Raw genomic sequence first — 20170 nt, 5'->3', positions numbered from 1 at the left:
GAACATGCATTCTAATTAATTATTTAATTTTTTTTTTTTTTTAACTCTCCCGGTAAGCGCCTGATGTCAAAACAAGCGCTCCTCGGTTTGTGCGTACTGCGCCTGCGTCATGATTCTGTAGGCCCGTGATTACCCACTGTGCCATTCGAACAGTCAGACGTTTGAAATATTTGATTAATTAAGTTTTATAGCGGGTTTTGTTGATTCGAATATATCCTGGGACTGGGTAAGGTATCTTCTTCTGATATAACTCACTTCAGGAGACCAGAACAGAGCGTGTGATTAGTTTTTGTACGTTAGATAGCTGACAACAGCCTGAGCTAGCCTTAGCCTAACCGCGTTTAGCTGTGCCGGGTGACAGTAGCGTGCTTTGTTATTTCATTTTACGCTTTATTCCTGTATTTTGTCAATTGTACTCGTATTTTAATGTACTGTAAATGTTGTCTCTTGTTCTTACAATTACATATAAACTCCTCGAAACATGTCAGCACGTCAATAATTAGACCTCGATAAGAATTTGCTTATAGTTCTGCAAGCTACTGTTTTAGTTTTAGGAAGTTAGCCAGTGTACCTTACGTGTTAAATAGTTGTATACATATGTATTTGTATTACAGTAGACTACAAGTAAACTAACTGTTCTGCTTTGCTGCTCAGTGTCGGACCCAGCATGTCTTTCCCCCCTCATCTCAACCGACCGCTCCTGCCCCCGCCGGGTATGCCCCCTCAGTATGCCGGCTTCCCCTCAGGTAACAACACACATTGCTAATGTGACTACTCCGATTCATACCCTCTAATTTGGCTTATATCTTTAAAACCTACCATTGCTTTTTTTCTTTACAGGAGCGCCAATGATCCCTGTTCACATGGGCATCATGACCCCCACCCCGGTGATGGTGTCCTCTGTTCCTGTGGTCAGCAAACCTCCCATGCCCAAGAAGGATATCCAAGCTGTGAGAGCCAAAGATGAAGACAGTGGCCCTACCACCACAGTGTTTGTAGGCAACATCTCAGAGAAGGCCTCAGACATGCTCATCAGGCAGCTACTCGCAGTAAGACATGGAGACAGGGGACCTTGCAAAATGTTAATTTTTATTTACATGACATTACTTCTTTTTAAGAAATGCGGTATTGTCCTGAGCTGGAAGAGGGTACAGGGCGCTTCTGGCAAACTTCAAGGTCTGTATAATCCGGAGTAGTGTAATATTACTGAATATCCCCCCCCCCCCAAAAAAAAAAAGATGATATAACATGCATGTTTCATTTAGCTTTTAACATTTGATGCAATCAAGTCAACCCTTGATCCTCTTTTGCAGCCTTTGGGTTTTGTGAGTATAAGGAGCCAGAGTCCACACTGAGAGCGTTGCGGCTTTTACACGACCTCCAAGTTGGGGACAAAAATCTACTGGTCAAAGTGGATGCAAAAACAAAGGCTCAGCTGGATGAGTGGAAGGCAAAAAAGAAGATGAAGAATGGGGTATGATCATAAGAAGTTTTTTTTTGTTAATGAGTAAATGTATTGTTTCCCGCAATGAGTACATTGTAAAATTTTGACAAAAAGAGACCGCTGCAATGAAAGCAGGGGCCTAAAAGATAAGCATATTTACATTATTGATGAGAAGTGTAGTTAACATTATGTCCTCAAAGTAAAAGGGAAAAAACAAAACAAGTGTCTGAAATTAATATTTTTATGTTTATTCCACCAGAAATCCAGCATTAAAAGCACTGATAATGGAAATGTGTGTAGTTGTTTGTAATGATTGAAACTGATTCCAAAACATTGTGTAGAAAGAGAAGCCTGAAGGGGGAGGCGATGAAGACGAGGAGATCGATGAGGAAACTAAACAGAAAGACCAAATAGTGAAAGGTGCCATTGACGGCCTAATGCGAGAATACGCCGCTGAGCTCAACGCACGATCGCTGGACGATGACTCGCAGCGGCGCAAACGCAAAAAGGAGAAAAAAGAAGAGGTATGAGATCGGAATTTGTACATCCCGTTGTGCTAGTCCTAGTTCCTTTGTCTTAGTTTTAAATGTAAAGGGTGCCTCAGAGAGGTATCAGTTTAACATGCTGCATTGGAGAGACCTTGGAGAGAAAACTGATACTGTGATATTGTGGATTTACCTTGAGTTGTGTTGTTTTTGTTCAGGATGACATCACCACAATCGATATGGAGGAGGACAAGAGAGACCTAATTTCCAGAGAAATTAGTAAATTTCGTGACACGCACAAGGTAAATGGGCCTATTTGATCCTATTGTTTATTACAGGTATTTTGGAAAGCAGCTCCTCACATAGTTAAGTTTTATAGTTAAATTTAGCCTAAGCTACCACCTTATTTGCCAAATGAATATGACAGGCTATGAAGCTCATAAATAAACCAAATGGTAAACATTATTAAATGTTTGTTCAGTGCTTAGGCATTACAAATAGTTGAGTTGTAGCTAGTTTTGACACATTGAATAAATCAACTAAACTTAGTATTAGAGCATTTTAGTGTGGCTATTGTAGATGCATTCTTCATTCATCTCACACAAATGCATGGAGACAATGTTAAGTTACTTAAAGCTAATCTATTCATTAAACCCCACCATTATGATAGTGATCATATGGTGACTAAAGCAAGATGAATCTCAGAGCTTTGGAAAAAGTTGCCAGGATAGGATGTAAGTATCAGACTTTATTTTCTCTACATATTTGGGGCGCCCCCCTTTAGAGGACTTGCACAGGGGCAGCTGCAGAGCAGTTTTCATTGCTCCAAAAATGTAAAAAATGTGTATATATTTGAATGTACCATTTTGAATTGGATGTCACAATGTTTATAATATTTTCCCTTTGAACATGTTGAAAGCAGAAGACAGCCAACCTGTGTGAGTCCTCTGTAAGAGAATGGTTTGTCTTAGTGCTCAAACACTTGTCAATAACCACTGCAGTGACTTGGCTGCAGTTCTGATGTTTAGAGTCGGGGGGCGCTCTCTCCACAGCAGTCTGTGATCTGAAGTCTGTGAGGTGAGTGTTCTGTCTCTGCTGCTGTGCTCTGTCTCTGTGTCTGTCTGTTCTCACTGGAGGCTCCATCACAGGCACATTACACCGTCACATCACTTTGACAAGTTACGTTTGACTTTGGTTTTGCATCTGAAAACATTTTCTTTAACATTTTCACCATAGACAAAGTGTGAAAACTGGACAAGGCTTTTGGATGATCTCAGTGTAAGGCTCATTCTCAGGGTGCTCATGATGCGATCTATCAGCTAAATAATGTTGTCATGTAAATGACAGCTCGAAGCTGTGGCAAAAAAAAAATAAAAAATCAAAATAAGCAAAGGACAAAATACATTAAGTTCAAACATAGTAACCCTGGGCCATAACAGAAGGTTTAGCCTGAAGGGGACAAACCCAGTACAGCCTATGATGCATGTAGGAAATAAACAATTTTTGCAGTTACATGAACAGGTAAGTAAAGACCAGCACATTTACTTCTCAACATTTTTCAAATGCAAATCTCACCATTCAACATGTCATTGTTTCTGTTCATTCTCCTTCATCCTTTTCCTCTTGTTGTCACAAGGCTTTTATGTTGTAGTCCTTGTGTTTCACAAAAGTAAATATAGTGACTTTCGGGATATTAGATCTCCAGTATGTGTTCTACAGTATATGAGCCTTGTGTCTGTTACTGAGTGTTGGTGTGTGTGAACGTAAAGCCATGATGAACCTGAAGACACCAGTGCGTGGGTAAGACAGTTTCTCCCATTTCAATTACCTTTGCAGAAATAATGTGACTTTATTTCCTGTTGCTATAGCTGTGTATCCAATGCTTGTCAAATGAACCAAGGCTGTGTTCTGATTTCCACTGTAATGATGTTGATATATGATGAGCAAGTCAGACTCCCATAACGTTTCTCCCTTGTATACCATGTGACCTGCTTTCCTCCCAGGCCTAACTAAAAAGGCTTGTAGGGGCAGCGAAGGCCTGAGTCCGTAGTTCAACACCTGTAAGTCTCAACCAGTTCAACCAAGACTGACGCCTGTGTTTGACTGTTTTTGTTCTTCTTGTACTCAAAGGAGCAAAGAAAATGCAATGTGTCTCTTGCAACACATTTTTAAACAACATGTTTCACAGATTCACTAAGTGGTTTCCAGTTGAACATTTGCTAAATGCACACACTTTTACATTTAGAGAACTGAGATTACACTGTTCTACTTCAGGTTTGTGACATCAGTTTAGAGTAGGGTATATTTCCAGTTTTACAAGTATAGGGCAATTGTAGTGTCCACGTCTTATCTGGAAACCACTTGATTTGTGCAATGTAGCTGCAATGTAACCTCCGAACCCCTGCGTGGCGCAGACTAAAACCCACCTGTGTTTTGTTCTGCAGAAACTGGAGGAGGAGAAAGACAAGCGTGAAAAAGAGCGTCTGGAGTTTGAACGCGAGCGAAGAGAAAGAGAGAAGGAGCGCGAGCGAGAGAGGGAGCGACGCGATCGAGAGAGGGAGAAGGAAAGGGAGCGAGAGAGAGAGAGGGAGCGGGAGAGGGAACGAGAAAGAGAGAGAGACAGAGACAGAGACAAGGAGCGGCGCACCCGAGAGAGGGAGAGGGAGAGAGACTGGTCCCGCAGCCGAGACAGGAGCACCGAGCGCAGCAGGTCCAGGTCAGTCTGTGTGTGTTTGCCTGTTAGTGTGTTTGTCGACTACTCAAAGTGGTGCTAAGTGGTTTCCATTTTTGACCAATGACCATTAAAATGCATTTGCCAGACTTCAGTAAGTTTAGGTGGCATACCGGTTGTTGGAAAATGAACAGTGCCTTGGGAGTGTGACATCTGCATATTCTCCCTCGTGCCAACAGTACACATTTAATGATTTAATAAATAGAAAAATATGAATTACTGGGAATCATTTGTGGAGCAAATTCAGTTCAGTTCAAGTACAGCTGTGTATTTTGAATATCCAAAATGAACATTCATAAACACTGATCCTGATCATTTATATTATTAACAGACCATTGTATTTATCCAACAGTGAAGGCAAAGAGTCTTCAGTGCCCTTCATGGTAACTAAATACTAAAACAATGAAATTCACATTGTGTTGACAGAGAGGTGAGTAGAGACCGTGAGAGAGAGAAGAAGCGCGACCCCGAGGACGAAGAGGAGGCATATGAGCGACGAAAACTAGAGAGGAAACTCCGGGACAAGGAGGCAGCCTATCAAGAGGTCTGCATTCTTAATACTTTCTTAAAATAAATAAAATAGCTCAAATTTTAAATGACAAATTACCTTTTTGTTTCTGTGACCCAAGCGACTAAAAAACTGGGAGCTGAGGGAAAGGAAGAAGGCCCGGGACTACGCCAAAGAGACTGAGAGGGAGGATGAACGCAAGCGGGAAATGGCAAGACAAAACATCACTTTTAAAAATGTTTAGGTATTTGGGTAAATAAACTAAGTGAGTTTTTAACCCGGTTTATTTGCTTAGGTCAAAGAAGGCAAGCGCTTGAAAGAGTTCCTTGAAGACTATGATGATGACAGAGATGACCCAAAGTATTACAGGTAAACTTAAACACAAAATATCTTTTTTATTTTCTTCACTACACCATGAAACCAAACTACTCCCACATGATTATCAGCTTCAACCTTCAAATATATTTTTCAAAAAGTTACATACAGTTTGTCTTGCCCCAGTACATATATAACCATAAGCAGCACTTAAGGTAAAAATAAGTATGGTATGTTCTGTCTGCATCTAATTATAATGTCTTACTGTCCGAGAAGCAGGAAGTGCATGGTTAGCATGCTAGTTAGCATTGGCGTAACTGCCTCTGGGATTTGTGAAAAGCGCACATTGGTTACAGCGCCTTTAATTGTAGACGTTGCATTGAAAATATCTTATGGTTTATGCATATGTACTTTTATATCAAAAAGCCAAACCACACATGCTTCAACTCTGTAGCTCATTTGCCTATTGCCCATTGTCCTGCCATCCCCTGTGCCACCTGTAGGGGCAGTGCGCTGCAGAAACGCCTCCGAGACCGAGAGAAGGAGATGGAGGCAGACGAGCGAGACAGGAAGAGAGAGAAGGAGGAGCTGGAGGAGATCAGACAGAGGCTTTTAGACGAGGGACACCCGGACCCCGACGCGGAGCTCAGGAGGGTGAGAGCGTGGGGGGAAAGGAGGGAGGGAGGAGGGGAGAGAGGAGGGGGAGAGGGGGAGACCAGAAGAGCATGTGCATTTGAAGGTCATTATGAAGTCTGTCCCACTGCATCTCATCACCACTGACCACCCGCCTTTGTCTGGACTGCAACTAAGGGGGAGAGGCTTAATACAAAAGGAATTCTGCAATTTTTATATTCGGTAATAAGGGTCAGGGTAGATATGGATTACTATGTAAGAATAGCTGAAACTGTGTGCATGCTTTTAAATATACTTGATTCTGTAAGTTTGATTTAATAAAACTTACTTTCCCCTATGTTATCTAAATTCTTACACCAGCAATCTATTTACTTTATGCATTGCTCTAAATTCTCAACAAAAAATTATTTTTTCTGTTATCTCATGACTTTAAGATGTAAAAGTCCAAAATGTGGTGTGCAACATTTGAGCTATTTTGTTTTGTGCAGATGGAGGAGGAAGAGGAGGAGCGTCTCAGACAGCCTCCCCTCATCCAGGAGCCTGAGCCCGAGGAAGAGCGTGAGCACCACAGAGCACCCCGGGACCACAGAGATCACAGGGAGGGCAGGGAGCACAGAGAGCACAGGGACAGCAGACCAGAGCCGGACAGAGGCGAGCCCCACCCACGGCCCCCCTCAGACGATGAGGTGGAGGAGGGTGAAGACGACGACCACAGCCATGAGGAGATCCCCGACGTGAAACCTCCCTCCCTCAAACCCACCATGAGACCCATCACAGCCGCCCCCTCTGTGTCCTCCGCTAGCGGCAACGTGTCCCCCAACACTCCAGGAGATGAGTCGCCCTGCGGCATCATCATCCCTCACGAGAACTCTCCACCTGATGCCCTCCCACAGGAGGAGCACCGGCCCAAGATTGGACTGAGCCTCAAACTGGGTTAGTGTCTATGGAGGGAGGCAGGGAAGGTGCTAGACCCCCTGCTGCTGGTTGGGAGTTTGATCCCAGCTCAATTTCAGTGTGTGTCCATAACCCCTTTACCTCGTGAGTCTGAATGTCTGCAACTGTGACTTCGGGTGTAGCTCACCACCAAAGTGTGGGGAATAATACAGTGTAAAGTGACTTCTTTCACACTGTGGGAACAGATAATATGATCCACTATAGAGTGAGCATTGTTACTACTGCTGGAAATAATCCTCACTTTACATTGTTTTCCTCCACTGTGTCCCTGCAGCAGGCTCCACAGGCAGCCCCAGCCAGCCTAACGCAGCCAAGAGGAAGAAGCTTCCGGTGGACAGTGTTTTTGGGAAGTTTGAGGATGAGGAGGCGGACGAGCTTCCCCGGAAGAGGAAGCTGGTGCCTCTGGACTATGATGACGACAAGAGTCTAGGAGTGGATGGAGCTGGTCTGTCCAGCATCAAGGGAGCCAATGCAGAGGAGAAACGCAAGCACATCAAGAGCCTCATAGAGAAGATCCCCACGGGCAAACCGGAGCTGTTCTCCTACCCTCTGGACTGGGCCATGGTCGACTCGGTGAGGGCACACATGCTAAACATACTTATGAGGTGTGATTAGGTACATTTGAGGAGAAGGTGGAGGAAAAAGTAAAGGGATTGTATGTAATTTTTTTTTATCTTAAATTTCATAAACATGACCTATCTATGTCCCCTGATAAGAGGTAAACATGTTCAAATTAAATGTAGCTTTTAAAATGGACTAATTTAATTACAAAATATTGGACCTGATGCCCATATTGTTTATGTGATCATCTTGAGAGCCCAAACATTAAATTACAACAATCAGAAAGCAGAATGAGCATTGGATTTCCAGTTTCAATAACATCCAGTTGGTTTAAACCTAAAAGGACTCTCTCCGATTTGTCACTACCCAAGCACCAGCAGCCAATCATAAATCAGTGCTAGTGCAGCCTCTGCAGCTCAGTGAGTAAATTCTGGAGGTTCTGAGCTTTCACATGAGGCCTGTCCATATACTGAGAAAAACTATCTACAGTTTTAGGCTCTGACAACCCAGGTTCAGTTGTGATTGTAGTAAAAAAAAAAAGTTTAAACATACATTTTGTTTGGGGGATACATTCGATTAAAATAGGACTATGAGAGTGTAGAGTAGTTCATATTTCATTTGAGATCAGCCAGGATCAGGAAATGCTGCTTTGCCTTGTTGACATCTCTAACTATCCTTTTTGTTTAATCAGACATTGATGGAGCGGCGCGTTCGTCCTTGGATTAATAAGAAAATCATAGAGTACATTGGAGAAGAGGAGCCAACGTTAGTGGACTTTGTCTGTTCAAAGGTAACCCACCCTGACCGTCTGTGTAGGTAATATGGATTTAAACAAGCTTGAATCAATCATTAACCCATTTTTATTTTACAGGTAATGGCTCATAGCACACCACAGGGTATCCTAGACGACGTTGCCATGGTTCTTGATGAAGAAGCCGAAGTCTTTATTGTCAAAATGTGGAGACTGCTTATATACGAAACAGAAGCAAAGAAGATTGGACTCGTAAAATAAATCTCACAGATGAAAACTTTAACGTTGTGTTCAAAAGTGTAGCGCTATCATGTCTGCCAATCAAACTGGTTCATCATCGGACATTTGCACAGCTCACTACACTCACATCAGCGAACTCAACCTCCAACTTCCTCATGTTCAGGTGCTCATTGTGCCGTGTGCATTCGTTGTAAATAAAGTTTTTGTTGAATGTCGGGAGGCGCTCTGGATGGACACTACTGTACTGACCACGCACTGCAAAGTCACAATTCATTCAATACTAAGTTATTATGTTGGTTCAAATGGTTTAGTTGCATTGACAAACCACTTAGTTACTTCCTGATGTAAACCGACTATAAGCTTCATATTTTGAGTTTTGTTTCACATTCCTAAGGCAGAAGTGGTGGTACATACAGGTACAGGTGGTAGTCCTCAGACCATCTCATCTTGAATTAGGAGCTGGTTTAAACTAGTCAGGAACATGTATAACCACTGAAGGAAAAATGAGCATATGGGGAAAAAGATGCTCTTTATTGTATTGGTGAATATTTGAATAAAAGTCAATTTTTATATTAAAACAACCACTTTGGTTTGATTTAGTTGATAAAACACTTATGTGTATATAAAATGCATCAGTTATACGTGTATGTTTGATGGAGGTGAGTTTAAAAGCCTAAAACTTAAATCCACTTTTTTCCCCACTAAATCATGTATATGATGTTTTAGTGCAAATGAGGCAAATTTGCAGCTTTTTGGTCAAAAACATCTAAATTTAAGTGTGTGCTGCCTCCAGTGGCTCCTGCAATTTCAAGTAGTTGGTGACATCACAAAAGACTGCCCTGATTACAGCCAGGTGTTTACAATTACAACACCTGGGGTGGAGTTTGAAGTGTGGCTAGACCAATCACGCTACTTCATATGTCTACACCTCACCCATTTAGCAGTTTTATTTCTTATTCAAAACAGGCAATCTTGGTACATAGAGTTATGTTAATTACTGGAATAATATCACTGATTAAAAAAAATAATAAAATCAAAGTTCAATATGCTTAACAGACTTCAGTTTTAGGTCATGTTCCCTTGCTTAAAATTTACTGCGTTTTTCAAATTTTAGCATGTTTTGAGGTAATCACTCTTGATAACTATAGTGCTTAAACCAGCTTCACTATACAGCTGTTGTATTTAGCGCAATTTAACTACACACAAGCGATTCAAGCCCCCTACTACCTTCTGTGACTGGAGGTACCTATAAAGTTTTCCATTCACAAACATTAATAAAAAGCCTGAAAAATGCATAACTTTGAGATGTGACCTTTTGAAGCATTTGTAGGATGAAATAACAAAATTTGACACTATATTTTCAAAACTTCCAGATGTTTATTGGCGCCACGTGAGAGCTACACAAGTATTTGAATCTTCGCAGTAAAAACTACTTGGAGAAACCAGCACAACGCGGCGTTAACCCTTTAAATCCAGTTAGCGATGAAACGCCATGAAATATAAAGACAATGGGCTCTGCTGCAAAAGGGAAGGCCACTGCATGTAAACGCCTTATTTATTTTCAAATCAATGTACTTAAAAATAGTATATATTTGTTGTCCATGTTGGGGCAGACGCTTTTGTAGGGGTGAGCAAAATGTCACAAATTTCTTAGAACCAAGGAAGCCATTTTGTAACTTCAAATTGCCTTTAAGATATTTGCTTCTTACTGTTATAGCATTAATACCACCTGTCACTCGGAGCATGACGGAGGCTGACCAATAGGTGCCATATCACCCACCCCTACATTTCTATCTTAAACTTAAACTAGATTGTTGGCCAGTGAACATTAGACAGTTAAAGAATGCCTTGTGGTAACATGTGAGACCCAGCGCGTGGCTCTGTCCATAGATACACATGTCCTGCTCCTATTGTTGGTGGGGGTTGATAGGGGTTAGTCTTCAGTCTTGGCCTCCATCTCCTCTGCGTCATCGTCTCCATCCACCTCGGCGTTCTCCCGCTCCAGTCGCTCCAGCTGTCGGGCCAGCTCCGTCTCGTCAGTGTCCGTCACCACCTTCGGCTGGAGGAGGACATTTAAACGTGTTAGCTTTGTAGATAAGCAGGTGCAATACTGTGAACACTTGTTTAGAGTAATGAGAGACATTAGTTTCCCAGATCATAAAGGCTAATCTTAAAGGTGTACAATGTAACTTTTCTGGTGGAAGGTCTCCCACCTGCTTGTCTCCATGGAGATGATAGTTTTGCCTGGTATGTTCCAGAGTAAGTAATTAACACATCTCTTTTCTTGGAGACAAGCTGGTGACTCCACTATGTTAATACTGCATTCAAATATTAAAAATGTTATAATGCAACAGACAATTGATTATACCAATGTGCATCATCAATCCTTCCAGACCTGGAGAAAAGCCACTTTTGTAGCCCAAATTTGGCTTTGAACACAGAAGTGTCACAAACCATTAAATATATTATATTTAGATGGTCATTTTGGCAGAATGCGAGTAATTGATTGAAATAATTGTGTTTGCAAATTTGACCCAAAATCGTATGATCAAGCAGCTTTACTGTATACCCAATACTTGCATATATACACAGGCAGATTTATAACTCCCTCTCACCGTGCATCACTACTACTGACTACTACTATATCAGACGCACCCTAGCACAGATAGTGTTTGGAGGAATGTTACTTCTGAATATATAAAAAAAACAAAAAAAACGGTTATTACCTCCATCTGGATATTGAAGACCCCTCGCTTCTCCTCAATCTTTTCCTTGATGGCGGCCATGGCCTGGTTGAGCACAGACAGGCCTTCTGTGCGCTCCAGAGTGGTCGTGGTCATCACGTACCGAGGAGGAGCGATTAGGTTGATCTGCAAACACAGCACAGTTAAGGGCACTGTGTGAAACATACTCTATAAGGTAACATGAAATGCTCTGGCACCAATGCTCATTATGCTCATTGAGACTGGAGTTAAATGAAGGGAATTTGTGTTGAGATCAGAAAGTTTATATTTAAAAAGGTCCACTATGCAACTTTTGGTTTGGAGGGTCCGCTGCCTACTTATCTCCATGGAGATGTTGTTGCTTTGCCTAGCATGTTTCATAGTAAGGAACTGAGCTTATCCATCTCATGGAGACAAGCAGCTGATGCCACCAAGCCCAGTTACAGGTCATATCTGTGGAGCCCACTCAGTAAAGATGTATTTTCCAGCAATAAAAACACAAGACAGACCAGTTTAATGCCTTACAGTAGTCCATCTCCATAGCAACCAGCAAGTAGTGAACATACCACAAGAAATGTTATATCATGCACCTAGTGATGTTAATGGTAGTATCAGGCAACCCAAAACACGGGGCTTTCTGATGTCGGACACATCGTCATGGTTTCCAAAATGAGCTTACATATATTAAAAAAACAGCTACACGAGAGACAGTGTTACCTTAATTGGCATATTTTCTGTGGAGCAGCCGAGTCCAGCTCTCAATGCTTCCTTCACTGCATCGATGCCCTCATAGCCATAGCACGCCACCTCGATGTCTGCAACACATAGCACGTATTGAATCATCAGCTTTTTAATAAACATTTTTTTCAGAGCAGAGGTGGGCTGGTGGAGGTACCTGCTCGGATCTTGACAGCCTGTGGGGTGAGCCTCCTGTTGATGTTGTCGATGAGCACACTCCTCTCCTCCTCCGACAGCTCCAGCCCATCCAGGATGGAAGGGTCTCTGAGGGAGAGGAAAACACGCATTACACACTGGGAACTAGACTTGTCAGCATCCAACTCTATCCTCTTCTCTCACAATATTTTCCTTATATTTATTCAGAAGATGTTCCTGCTGGTGTATTGCCTTGAAAATGTATTCTTATGGTGTGTTAGCTCATCATTCCACAGATCTGATCTTTAACTTGGCGTGGTATAATTACCCACTTGTCTCCATGGAGATAGATGTTTGTACATGACCATTTGCCGAATGTCTCCACCCTCTCTCTCCCCCATTTCATGCTAGAACCGTACTATCCAATAAAAAGCTTTCAGGACAGAAAAAAGACTAAAATATAAGTGGTAGTGCAGTTGTCTACACATTCACAATCTCAGTAATAATAACAAATATGAATTTGCCACCATCTCTTTTGCTGCTCTTGTATATCATATCCTTCTGTCCTAACAGAGATACTCACGACACAGCCTGTTTGAAGACATCATAGGCTCCATATCCAGGCCTCTTGTACTTCTCATCAAAGACCCAGGCCGTGCGCTGGTACAGGCTCTCCAACTGCTCGTCTTTACTGTACTCCAGGACCTCGGCCACATGCCGCAGGATACTGTACACCTACACAAGCAACCACACACAGAGAGACAGGGAGGAAGGAAGGGGTCAGCCATTATGGAACTTTTACTTTCATCATTTTGCAATTTGGATAACTTTTAAAGCTTTTTAATATACAATATAACCAATGTCTACATTTATTACAACGGGGTGCTGCAAAAAAAACTCCTAAAATGCTAGACAAAGCCCTGATTTCAAAATCAAATGTTAATTATGACAAATGAGTAAAATGTTTACCAGGTGCAACATTGGAGTTAAATACACAATGTTTATAACCAAAGACTAAGAAGTCAGGATTGACAGATTTTATCTACTTACAGTTTTGGATTTTGTAAATTTATCTTCACACTTGATGGCCTCCTCTGGAGACACTCTCCTTTTGGACAAATCAATGTAACCTTAAAAGAAACAATACTAACAATCAAGGACTAGAAAGACGCCAGCAGCAAAACATGCAGTAACCCAGTGGTTGCGGTAACAAGCTCACCAAAATCTGGTTAATAATTAAAATAACTTAAGGAAAATGCAAACTGCAGAATATGATGTGAGTAATCAGTGGGACCATTATCAGAAAGAAATTAGAGGATTTTACAGTTTATGTTTACTTTTGATAACCTTTTAGTTAAAAAAAAAAAAATCAGATAATAATCAGATCTTGAGTGTGAATGTAGCTGGATCAAACAAAGAAAAAGTAGGTGCTGTAATAAAATAAAACAGAAAACTAGTGCAAAATGAGCATTAAACAACAAGTAAACAAAAACCAATTCACATAAAAGCACAAAACTAAGTCCAAACATGGACCAAAAAATTATGTTACACATTTAGTAGATTACATATCTTGATAGTTTAGCAGTACCCATTAAGCAAACATCCACTGGTAGTTTTAAAAAATGTATATAACTGAAGCATACCCATCTTAATACAAGATTGCTTTTTGAAGAACTGAACTTAATCGTGTGCACAACTCTCACCCTTCTCCTTGTCCACCCTGATGACCACCACACACTCGTTGCGTCCGATGCGGATGAGTTTGTTGATGGAGCGGATGCGTCTCCTGGACAGCTCACTAAGGAGGATCATGCCCTCGATGTTGTTGTACTCCAGCAGACTGACGTAGGCGCCCATCTCCGCGATGGAGCGCACGTTCACCATCACCACATCCTCCACCTCCGGGAAACGATGCTGATAGAACCGACAGCTGAGCCCCGGCATCGCTGCAACAGCATACAATCTCAATGTTATTTTGTCTTCGCACAATTTCATCACATATTACTTTTGATTATCCTGTAGCTACACGTTACAGTATTAACTTGATTCTGTCCTATGATTATAATATGATAATGAATCCTCTGTTTACTAGATTTGAAGAAACCTTCAAAACTGCAAACTTATTGACCCGCTATTTAGTTGTTTCAAAGGAGATGTTATTGCTTGGTCAAAAATCGTCGACAGTAATGCATTAAACTTGTATGTCGTTCATTTGTTTGATTCATAAAAGCGTAAAACACCCTTTATGCACCAGAATATCTTGAAAATCATGCACTGAGATAAGAGACAGACCATTTTAATTCCCTACCATGAAACATTTCTATGGACTTTTATTTTCTTTCTTTTTTGCTTTAATACACTCTTGTATAAGATGCGATGTAGATCAAACTAAGACCTTTTGACAACTCAGTCAATATCTGTTAGAAGAAAAATAAACTGGATCCGAATTGAAACGAGCATGATACGGGAAACTAACTTAAACCTTGCTTCGGGGAGTCTGTGGGCTGTCTGACAATGACAAGTAAACAATGTTCCGTAATATTTAAGCACAGTAACCATGGATGTTTTTGTGCAATGAATGGGATGATGCAATTCAGTAGAAAGAGATTCCTCCACTTAGAAGCATATGTTACAACGTGTTACCAACGTACCACAACATCATCATAACACATTTTGATCACAGATTTAATATGACTGATGACTCAATAAAACAGTTTAAAATGGTCTATACATTTCCTCCATGAAGCGCTCACACCGGCTCCAGCTCAGCCTCACATGCGGAGTTAGCCTGTTAGCTCCGCGGCTAACATCCATCACCGCAAACATCACCGCAAACAACACGTTCAACCGACCCAAACTCACCTGTGTCATATAGTCCTGCTCTTTTACAGTGGAATGGTCCGTGCTGTCTCTTTTTAGATGTTGTTTACGTTCTTGATTTCGTGTTTTTGACGCAGATCTCGGGTCCGCTAGCTCGCGTTCATGGGTGTGCTAATGCTGCGACCCGGAAAAGATCGTTGGTTTCGACCGTGTGACGCATGCGCAGTAGGTTTGTTCACGCAGTCACATGACCGCACCAGCTGATCACCATCTCGGAGTAGGGCAGATCACGAACATCCTTCTATGCTGCTAACCTTGCACAAAAACAGTTATATTTGTAGTCTGCATGTTTAGATCTATATGTTAGGTGCACGTATATATCTTTAGTGTTAGATTATATAGTTGTAATTGTTGTATCTTCGACCAAAGGATAAGAAGATGTCGGGGAAAGACAGGATCGACGTATTCCCCTCTAGAATGTAAGCTGCTTGCTGGTTAGCTGCTCACGGCTAACATACACTTATTACTTATTACATAATGAACGTAACAACACAACGTGATATATTGGGATTATAGTGTAATTGTTGCCTTTATATCTCTTCAGATCTTGGTTTATACAAGCCAGTAGCATCATAAAAGAGGAACAGCCCTTATTTTGTCATGTGATTGCTATCAGCCTGCTATGAGCTGTCAGTCTTAAAGTCTACAAGTAAAATATGATATAAATAGTCATATTTCATGTGAATGGTTAGAATTAACTATGTTTGCTGAGTGGAAGGCAGCGATCATACATAGACAGAGACTTAAAACTTTGAATGCCTTGTTGTTACTATAAATTCTTGAGTTGCCTTGAGTGTCTTTCATGAGTGAGGTGTGAAATAGTCTTTTGAATGAATACTGAAAGAAAGAATGAAACTTTAGGCCTTAGATTTCAGGAGGTATAGATTTCATTGAAGAGGAGATGGAGAGGCTGGTGACTTTACTGCTGCGGTAAATAGTTTTGAGAGGCAGAGATGGCAGGCTGTGACTGGCTGACAGTAACTGAAAGGCAAGAAATACATTCAGTATTTTTTATTCATACAAATGCTTTGCTGTTCATTCCCAGGGCTCAGACCATTATGAAGGCTCGTCTGAAAGGGGCTCAAACCGGACGCAATCTGCTCAAGAAGAAGTCTGATGCCCTCTCTATGCGTTTCCGTCAGATTCTACGCAAAATCATTGAAGTCAGTAACTTTACATTTATATCCAAGGACTACATTTAACTTACTATTAGTTTATCTTTTTACTTTGTGGCCATAGCATCTTGTTAATGCCTGATCTCACCAGATCTCAGAAGCTACAGAAAGCATTCCCCAGGGCAGCTATGGCTAAAATAGTAGCTAGCTTACCACCACCAAGTGAGGAGTGAATTCATTTTTGAATTAATGCATGAAATTGTAAAGTGACTAGACTACTGTTTTATTATTATTATTATTATTATTATTATTATTATTATTATTATTATTATTATTATTATTAGCATTAACAACAACAACAGCAATAATAATAATGTGAATGCTTAAATGACATTGATGATTATTTAAATCTTTTCAGACTAAGACCAAAATGGGAGAAGTGATGAGGGAGGCTGCCTTTTCTTTGGCCGAGGCCAAGTTTGCTGCCGGAGACTTTAGGTGAGATCTGTCACTTGTTTTTCACAGTGTTCTGTGGAGGGATTAAGAGATTTCCAGGGCAAGGTTTACAACAGTTAAAATAATCAAATATACAAAAACATACAACACATTTGCACATAGTCTGACTCCTTATAAACGCCTATATCCGTGCTTCTGAGTGTTTTTAAAATCCATTCAGCTTTACCTGACCTGATAATTTTACCATAAATGGCTTTAACTACGCAGCTCACCTACATGAATTTTGTCAGCTATTGTTTTAGCCTGACTGCTTCCTCCTAATGCACTTCCAGGTAGTGTCCTTGTACTCACTGCTGCCATTTTATTAATACTAGTGTGAAAATTAGGGCCAGGTGCACAGCTATTTTCAATGCACATTATAAATTTGACCTGTAATCTGATACTTCGTTCCACAGCACTACTATAATCCAGAATGTCAATAAAGCCCAAGTGAAAGTCCGAGCCAAGAAGGACAATGTTGCAGGTCTGAATTCAAATACATCTTTTTCCTCACCTTATCACATATTCATTTTATTTTAACTTTTCTTTATTCATTTTACAGGTGTTACTCTGCCTGTTTTTGAGCACTACCAGGAGGGAGCAGACAGTAAGTGACAGCCCTTATAGAACATTATGAACACTTGTAATACCATTCTAATGTCACTGTACTTGTGTTTTGTAGGTTATGAGTTGACTGGTTTGGCCCGAGGAGGAGAGCAGTTATCTCGATTGAAGAGGAACTATGCCCGGGCCGTAGAGCTGCTCGTGGAGTTAGCCTCTTTACAGGTAGGGGGCGCTCTTTTAAACTTGTCCATTCTGTTGATTACTAAAGATGCATTTTTAAATTTGAAAATAGAGCACTCTGATTTGATTAGAATAAAGCAAAAGTCAAATGGGTAAAAAAAAAACCAAAACATGGAATAATTGAAAATATGCCTCATGTAGCTATTAATATATAGTTATTATAAATTTAAACCTGCAGGGCTTCATTTGATATACAGTCATAATATCTTGACCATTAGTTAAAAGTTAGATATGCAGAATTTTGATTTCAAATTTCATAACCTTGACCCATCTGTGTCTGCAGATATGAAGTAAACATGTTCAAATCAAATATAGCTTTTAATGAACAACGGCAATGCTGATTTATTCTTAATTCCAGAAACATTGGACACAAACTCAAATTTGTTTCAATTGTGTGTTTTGGTTCTCAAGACAATTATCAAATCAGAAAGCAGAATGAGCCTCACATGAGTTTGTGTTTCATTGCTTAAATCCAGGTGGTTTAAACCTAAAATGTGTCTCTCTGATCTGAATGGTCACTACCTAAACCCCAGCACCTGCAGCAAATCATGAATCAGTGCTAGTGCAGCTCAGAGAGTGAATTTTGGAGGTTCTGAGCTTCTACATGAGGGATGGCCTGTCCACATACTGAGAAAAACTTGTCTGTTTCCACTATCTGTAGGTTAAGGCACTGGCAACAGAAGTTTAGTTATGATTGTAGTAACGTTTAGTTTTTAGTTGTTGTTTTTTTAACTGTAAGAGTGTAGGCAAAATATTCCTCCTTTAAAATCCTGTGTTTTCACTTTGCAGACTTCCTTTGTCACTCTGGATGAGGCCATAAAGATCACCAATCGACGTGTGAATGCTATCGAACATGGTATGTCACATACAACATAAAAATATTACAGCACTCGCAGAAGTGAAATGCATGGCCTGACCTGTGGTGTATTTGCGCAGTGATTATTCCCAGAATCGACCGCACACTCACCTACATCATCACAGAGCTGGACGAGCGGGAACGAGAGGAGTTCTACAGGTACTTTATTTATCAGGCATTTGTTTTTAGTATGAGAAATAAACCCTTTGGCCTCTACAAATGCATTTAAAACAAACCAAATTCAAAATTAATGTCAGTTAAGATGAGGTTTTTACCTTTGTTTTGTACATTTATTCTCTTCATTCTCTACATTTAGTCTCTGACACACTGGTGTAGTTAATAAGGTGATGGTCTAATGTGGTTGACTGAGTGAGTTTCTGCAATACTACGATTACTTTGTTCAATACTACTACTTTAACTACTATCACTAATTCTTCCAATGCCGCTACTACTACTACTATTACTACTACAACTACTACTTCCAACACTACTGTTTATCATGCCCATAAAAAACAGGTGGCAGATCCTCCACCAGAAAAGTTAAACATGTTGCTATGCCTGGAATGTTCCACAATGTGACATTAAATATATCTATTTGTATGGAAAGAAGCAGGGCAAGTTAAAGGTCAGACCTGTGGAGATGCGATTCCAAAAGTAAGAATGCTTATTTTTACAAGGTGTTCTTTTAGCAATAAAATGAATGGAAGATGGATATGTTTAATGCCATACTGTGATGATAAGAACTCATTATGCAAAAGGTATTTTTTGAGCTTTTAACCATGTTATGCTGTTGTCCACTCACAAAAATATACCTGGAGTTGCATTTTTTTCATTCATTCACACTTGTTTTATTAACACGTTAATCCAAAGTCATCTTCTCTGACCACAAAAATACTCCATTTGCATTTTTTCCTGGATTTTTATGTCATAGGTAAAATTTCTCCTGTGCAGTGTTTAAGCCCGTAAACATCACCAGACTCATTCTGCGGTCAGATTATGTTCATAGCCAACATAGCGTTATTAGCATACTTAAGACTTCATGTGTTTACTTTGTAAATGTTGATTTCCGATGCTGACAGCAGAGGGAGCTCCAGCGCCTAAATACTAATTGGAAACGGAGATGTAATTCATAAAGTATATTTTCCAAATGCAACATTATTTTAAGTTAGAAAAAGTGAAATACTTCTCCCAAAAGCCAAAAGCGTATTTAAAAGGGAATGTATAATGTGTGTTTTTCTTACAGGAAAAGTTACTAATTTAACCCTTTGTGCCCAGGCTGAAGAAGATCCAGGAGAAGAAGAAGCAGCTGAGGGAGAGGACTGAGTTGGAGATCGCTGCACGTTTGGCTAAGCTAGGTCCCATTGCGGAGCCGGCTAACATGCTAACGGAGGAGGCCGATGAGGACCTGCTCTTTGAATAATAATCCTACACCTCCATACAGCTACAATATTTATTCTGTGCCTCTCGGGCCACATTCATGTCTTCTCATTCAACGTGAAGAAAGTTGTTTTTGTGTATGTGTTTGAATGTGTGGTTTATTGTGTTGGATACATCGTCACTGTAATTTTACAACTTAAAGGAGCTATATTACGCAAATATTTGATCTAATGTAGAGTTGTGTTTTGGTTCATTCACACAAATCCTGCATATTTGGGCTGTGTTTTTCTTTCAAACTGAAAACACTCAGTTCCACTTTGTGATGTTAGATGAGATGAGATATCAACAGGCCAATAATACAAGATTATTCAAGTATGTGAATGAAACAAAACAGGTATGTCATTGTAACATGACTAAAAGCTCAC

The 20170-nt window shown here is 40.5% G+C and overlaps 3 protein-coding genes across 4 annotated transcripts; 2 read left to right on the top strand and 1 right to left on the bottom strand.

Moving 5' to 3' along the window:
• The first annotated feature begins 95 nt into the window (after positions 1 to 95).
• rbm25b (RNA binding motif protein 25b) lies at positions 96 to 9203 on the top strand. 2 transcript variants are annotated; one of them, XM_033990512.2, is made up of 16 exons: positions 96 to 226; positions 655 to 746; positions 841 to 1049; positions 1119 to 1176; positions 1314 to 1474; positions 1786 to 1968; positions 2148 to 2231; positions 4374 to 4645; positions 5087 to 5204; positions 5290 to 5379; positions 5464 to 5537; positions 5987 to 6137; positions 6605 to 7049; positions 7345 to 7643; positions 8323 to 8421; positions 8503 to 9203. In XM_033990512.2, exons 2-16 carry the CDS (start codon positions 668 to 670, stop codon positions 8641 to 8643), a joined length of 2463 nt encoding a protein of 820 aa, XP_033846403.1. In that variant the 5' UTR covers positions 96 to 226; positions 655 to 667; the 3' UTR covers positions 8644 to 9203. The 2 variants fall into 2 exon arrangements, with proteins under 2 accessions (XP_033846403.1, XP_033846405.1); XM_033990514.2 differs by having other exon boundaries at positions 111 to 226; positions 7348 to 7643.
• A 776-nt stretch (positions 9204 to 9979) lies between these two features.
• Positions 9980 to 15238, bottom strand: eif2s1b (eukaryotic translation initiation factor 2, subunit 1 alpha b). Its single transcript, XM_033990516.2, has 8 exons — positions 15081 to 15238; positions 13922 to 14164; positions 13269 to 13348; positions 12802 to 12953; positions 12241 to 12347; positions 12063 to 12160; positions 11349 to 11492; positions 9980 to 10681 (listed from the first exon to the last, which is right to left on the bottom strand). The coding sequence occupies exons 2-8, from the start codon at positions 14160 to 14162 to the stop codon at positions 10556 to 10558; spliced, it is 948 nt and encodes a 315-aa protein (XP_033846407.1). The 5' UTR covers positions 14163 to 14164; positions 15081 to 15238; the 3' UTR covers positions 9980 to 10555.
• Positions 15239 to 15301: 63 nt separating this feature from the next.
• Positions 15302 to 19964, top strand: atp6v1d (ATPase H+ transporting V1 subunit D). The gene is made up of 9 exons (XM_033990517.2): positions 15302 to 15517; positions 16144 to 16261; positions 16632 to 16711; positions 17125 to 17192; positions 17271 to 17315; positions 17391 to 17494; positions 18302 to 18368; positions 18449 to 18527; positions 19644 to 19964. Exons 1-9 carry the CDS (start codon positions 15477 to 15479, stop codon positions 19786 to 19788), a joined length of 747 nt encoding a protein of 248 aa, XP_033846408.1. The 5' UTR covers positions 15302 to 15476; the 3' UTR covers positions 19789 to 19964.
• Positions 19965 to 20170: the final 206 nt, after the last annotated feature.

The sequence above is a fragment of the Periophthalmus magnuspinnatus genome, chromosome 24, assembly GCF_009829125.3.
Source record: "Periophthalmus magnuspinnatus isolate fPerMag1 chromosome 24, fPerMag1.2.pri, whole genome shotgun sequence".
In the NCBI taxonomy this organism is placed as follows: Eukaryota; Metazoa; Chordata; class Actinopteri; order Gobiiformes; family Gobiidae; genus Periophthalmus; species Periophthalmus magnuspinnatus.
Note: the sequence above shows the minus strand (reverse complement) of the source record. Positions and strands in the feature narration are given on the sequence as shown.

Coding starts and splice junctions, on each gene's coding strand:
- rbm25b (XM_033990512.2), top strand. CDS start 668: ATGTCTTTCCCCCCTCATCTCAACCGACCGCTCCTGCCCCCGCCGGGT. Junction 1,050..1,118: donor TCATCAGGCAGCTACTCGCA/GTAAGACATGGA, acceptor CTTCTTTTTAAG/AAATGCGGTATTGTCCTGAG. Junction 5,380..5,463: donor ATGAACGCAAGCGGGAAATG/GCAAGACAAAAC, acceptor TTATTTGCTTAG/GTCAAAGAAGGCAAGCGCTT.
- eif2s1b (XM_033990516.2), bottom strand. CDS start 14,162: ATGCCGGGGCTCAGCTGTCGGTTCTATCAGCATCGTTTCCCGGAGGTG. Junction 13,349..13,921: donor CAGGGTGGACAAGGAGAAGG/GTGAGAGTTGTG, acceptor GTTTCTTTTAAG/GTTACATTGATTTGTCCAAA. Junction 12,161..12,240: donor GGCTGTCAAGATCCGAGCAG/GTACCTCCACCA, acceptor TATGTGTTGCAG/ACATCGAGGTGGCGTGCTAT.
- atp6v1d (XM_033990517.2), top strand. CDS start 15,477: ATGTCGGGGAAAGACAGGATCGACGTATTCCCCTCTAGAAT. Junction 15,518..16,143: donor GACGTATTCCCCTCTAGAAT/GTAAGCTGCTTG, acceptor GTTCATTCCCAG/GGCTCAGACCATTATGAAGG. Junction 17,316..17,390: donor CTACCAGGAGGGAGCAGACA/GTAAGTGACAGC, acceptor TGTGTTTTGTAG/GTTATGAGTTGACTGGTTTG.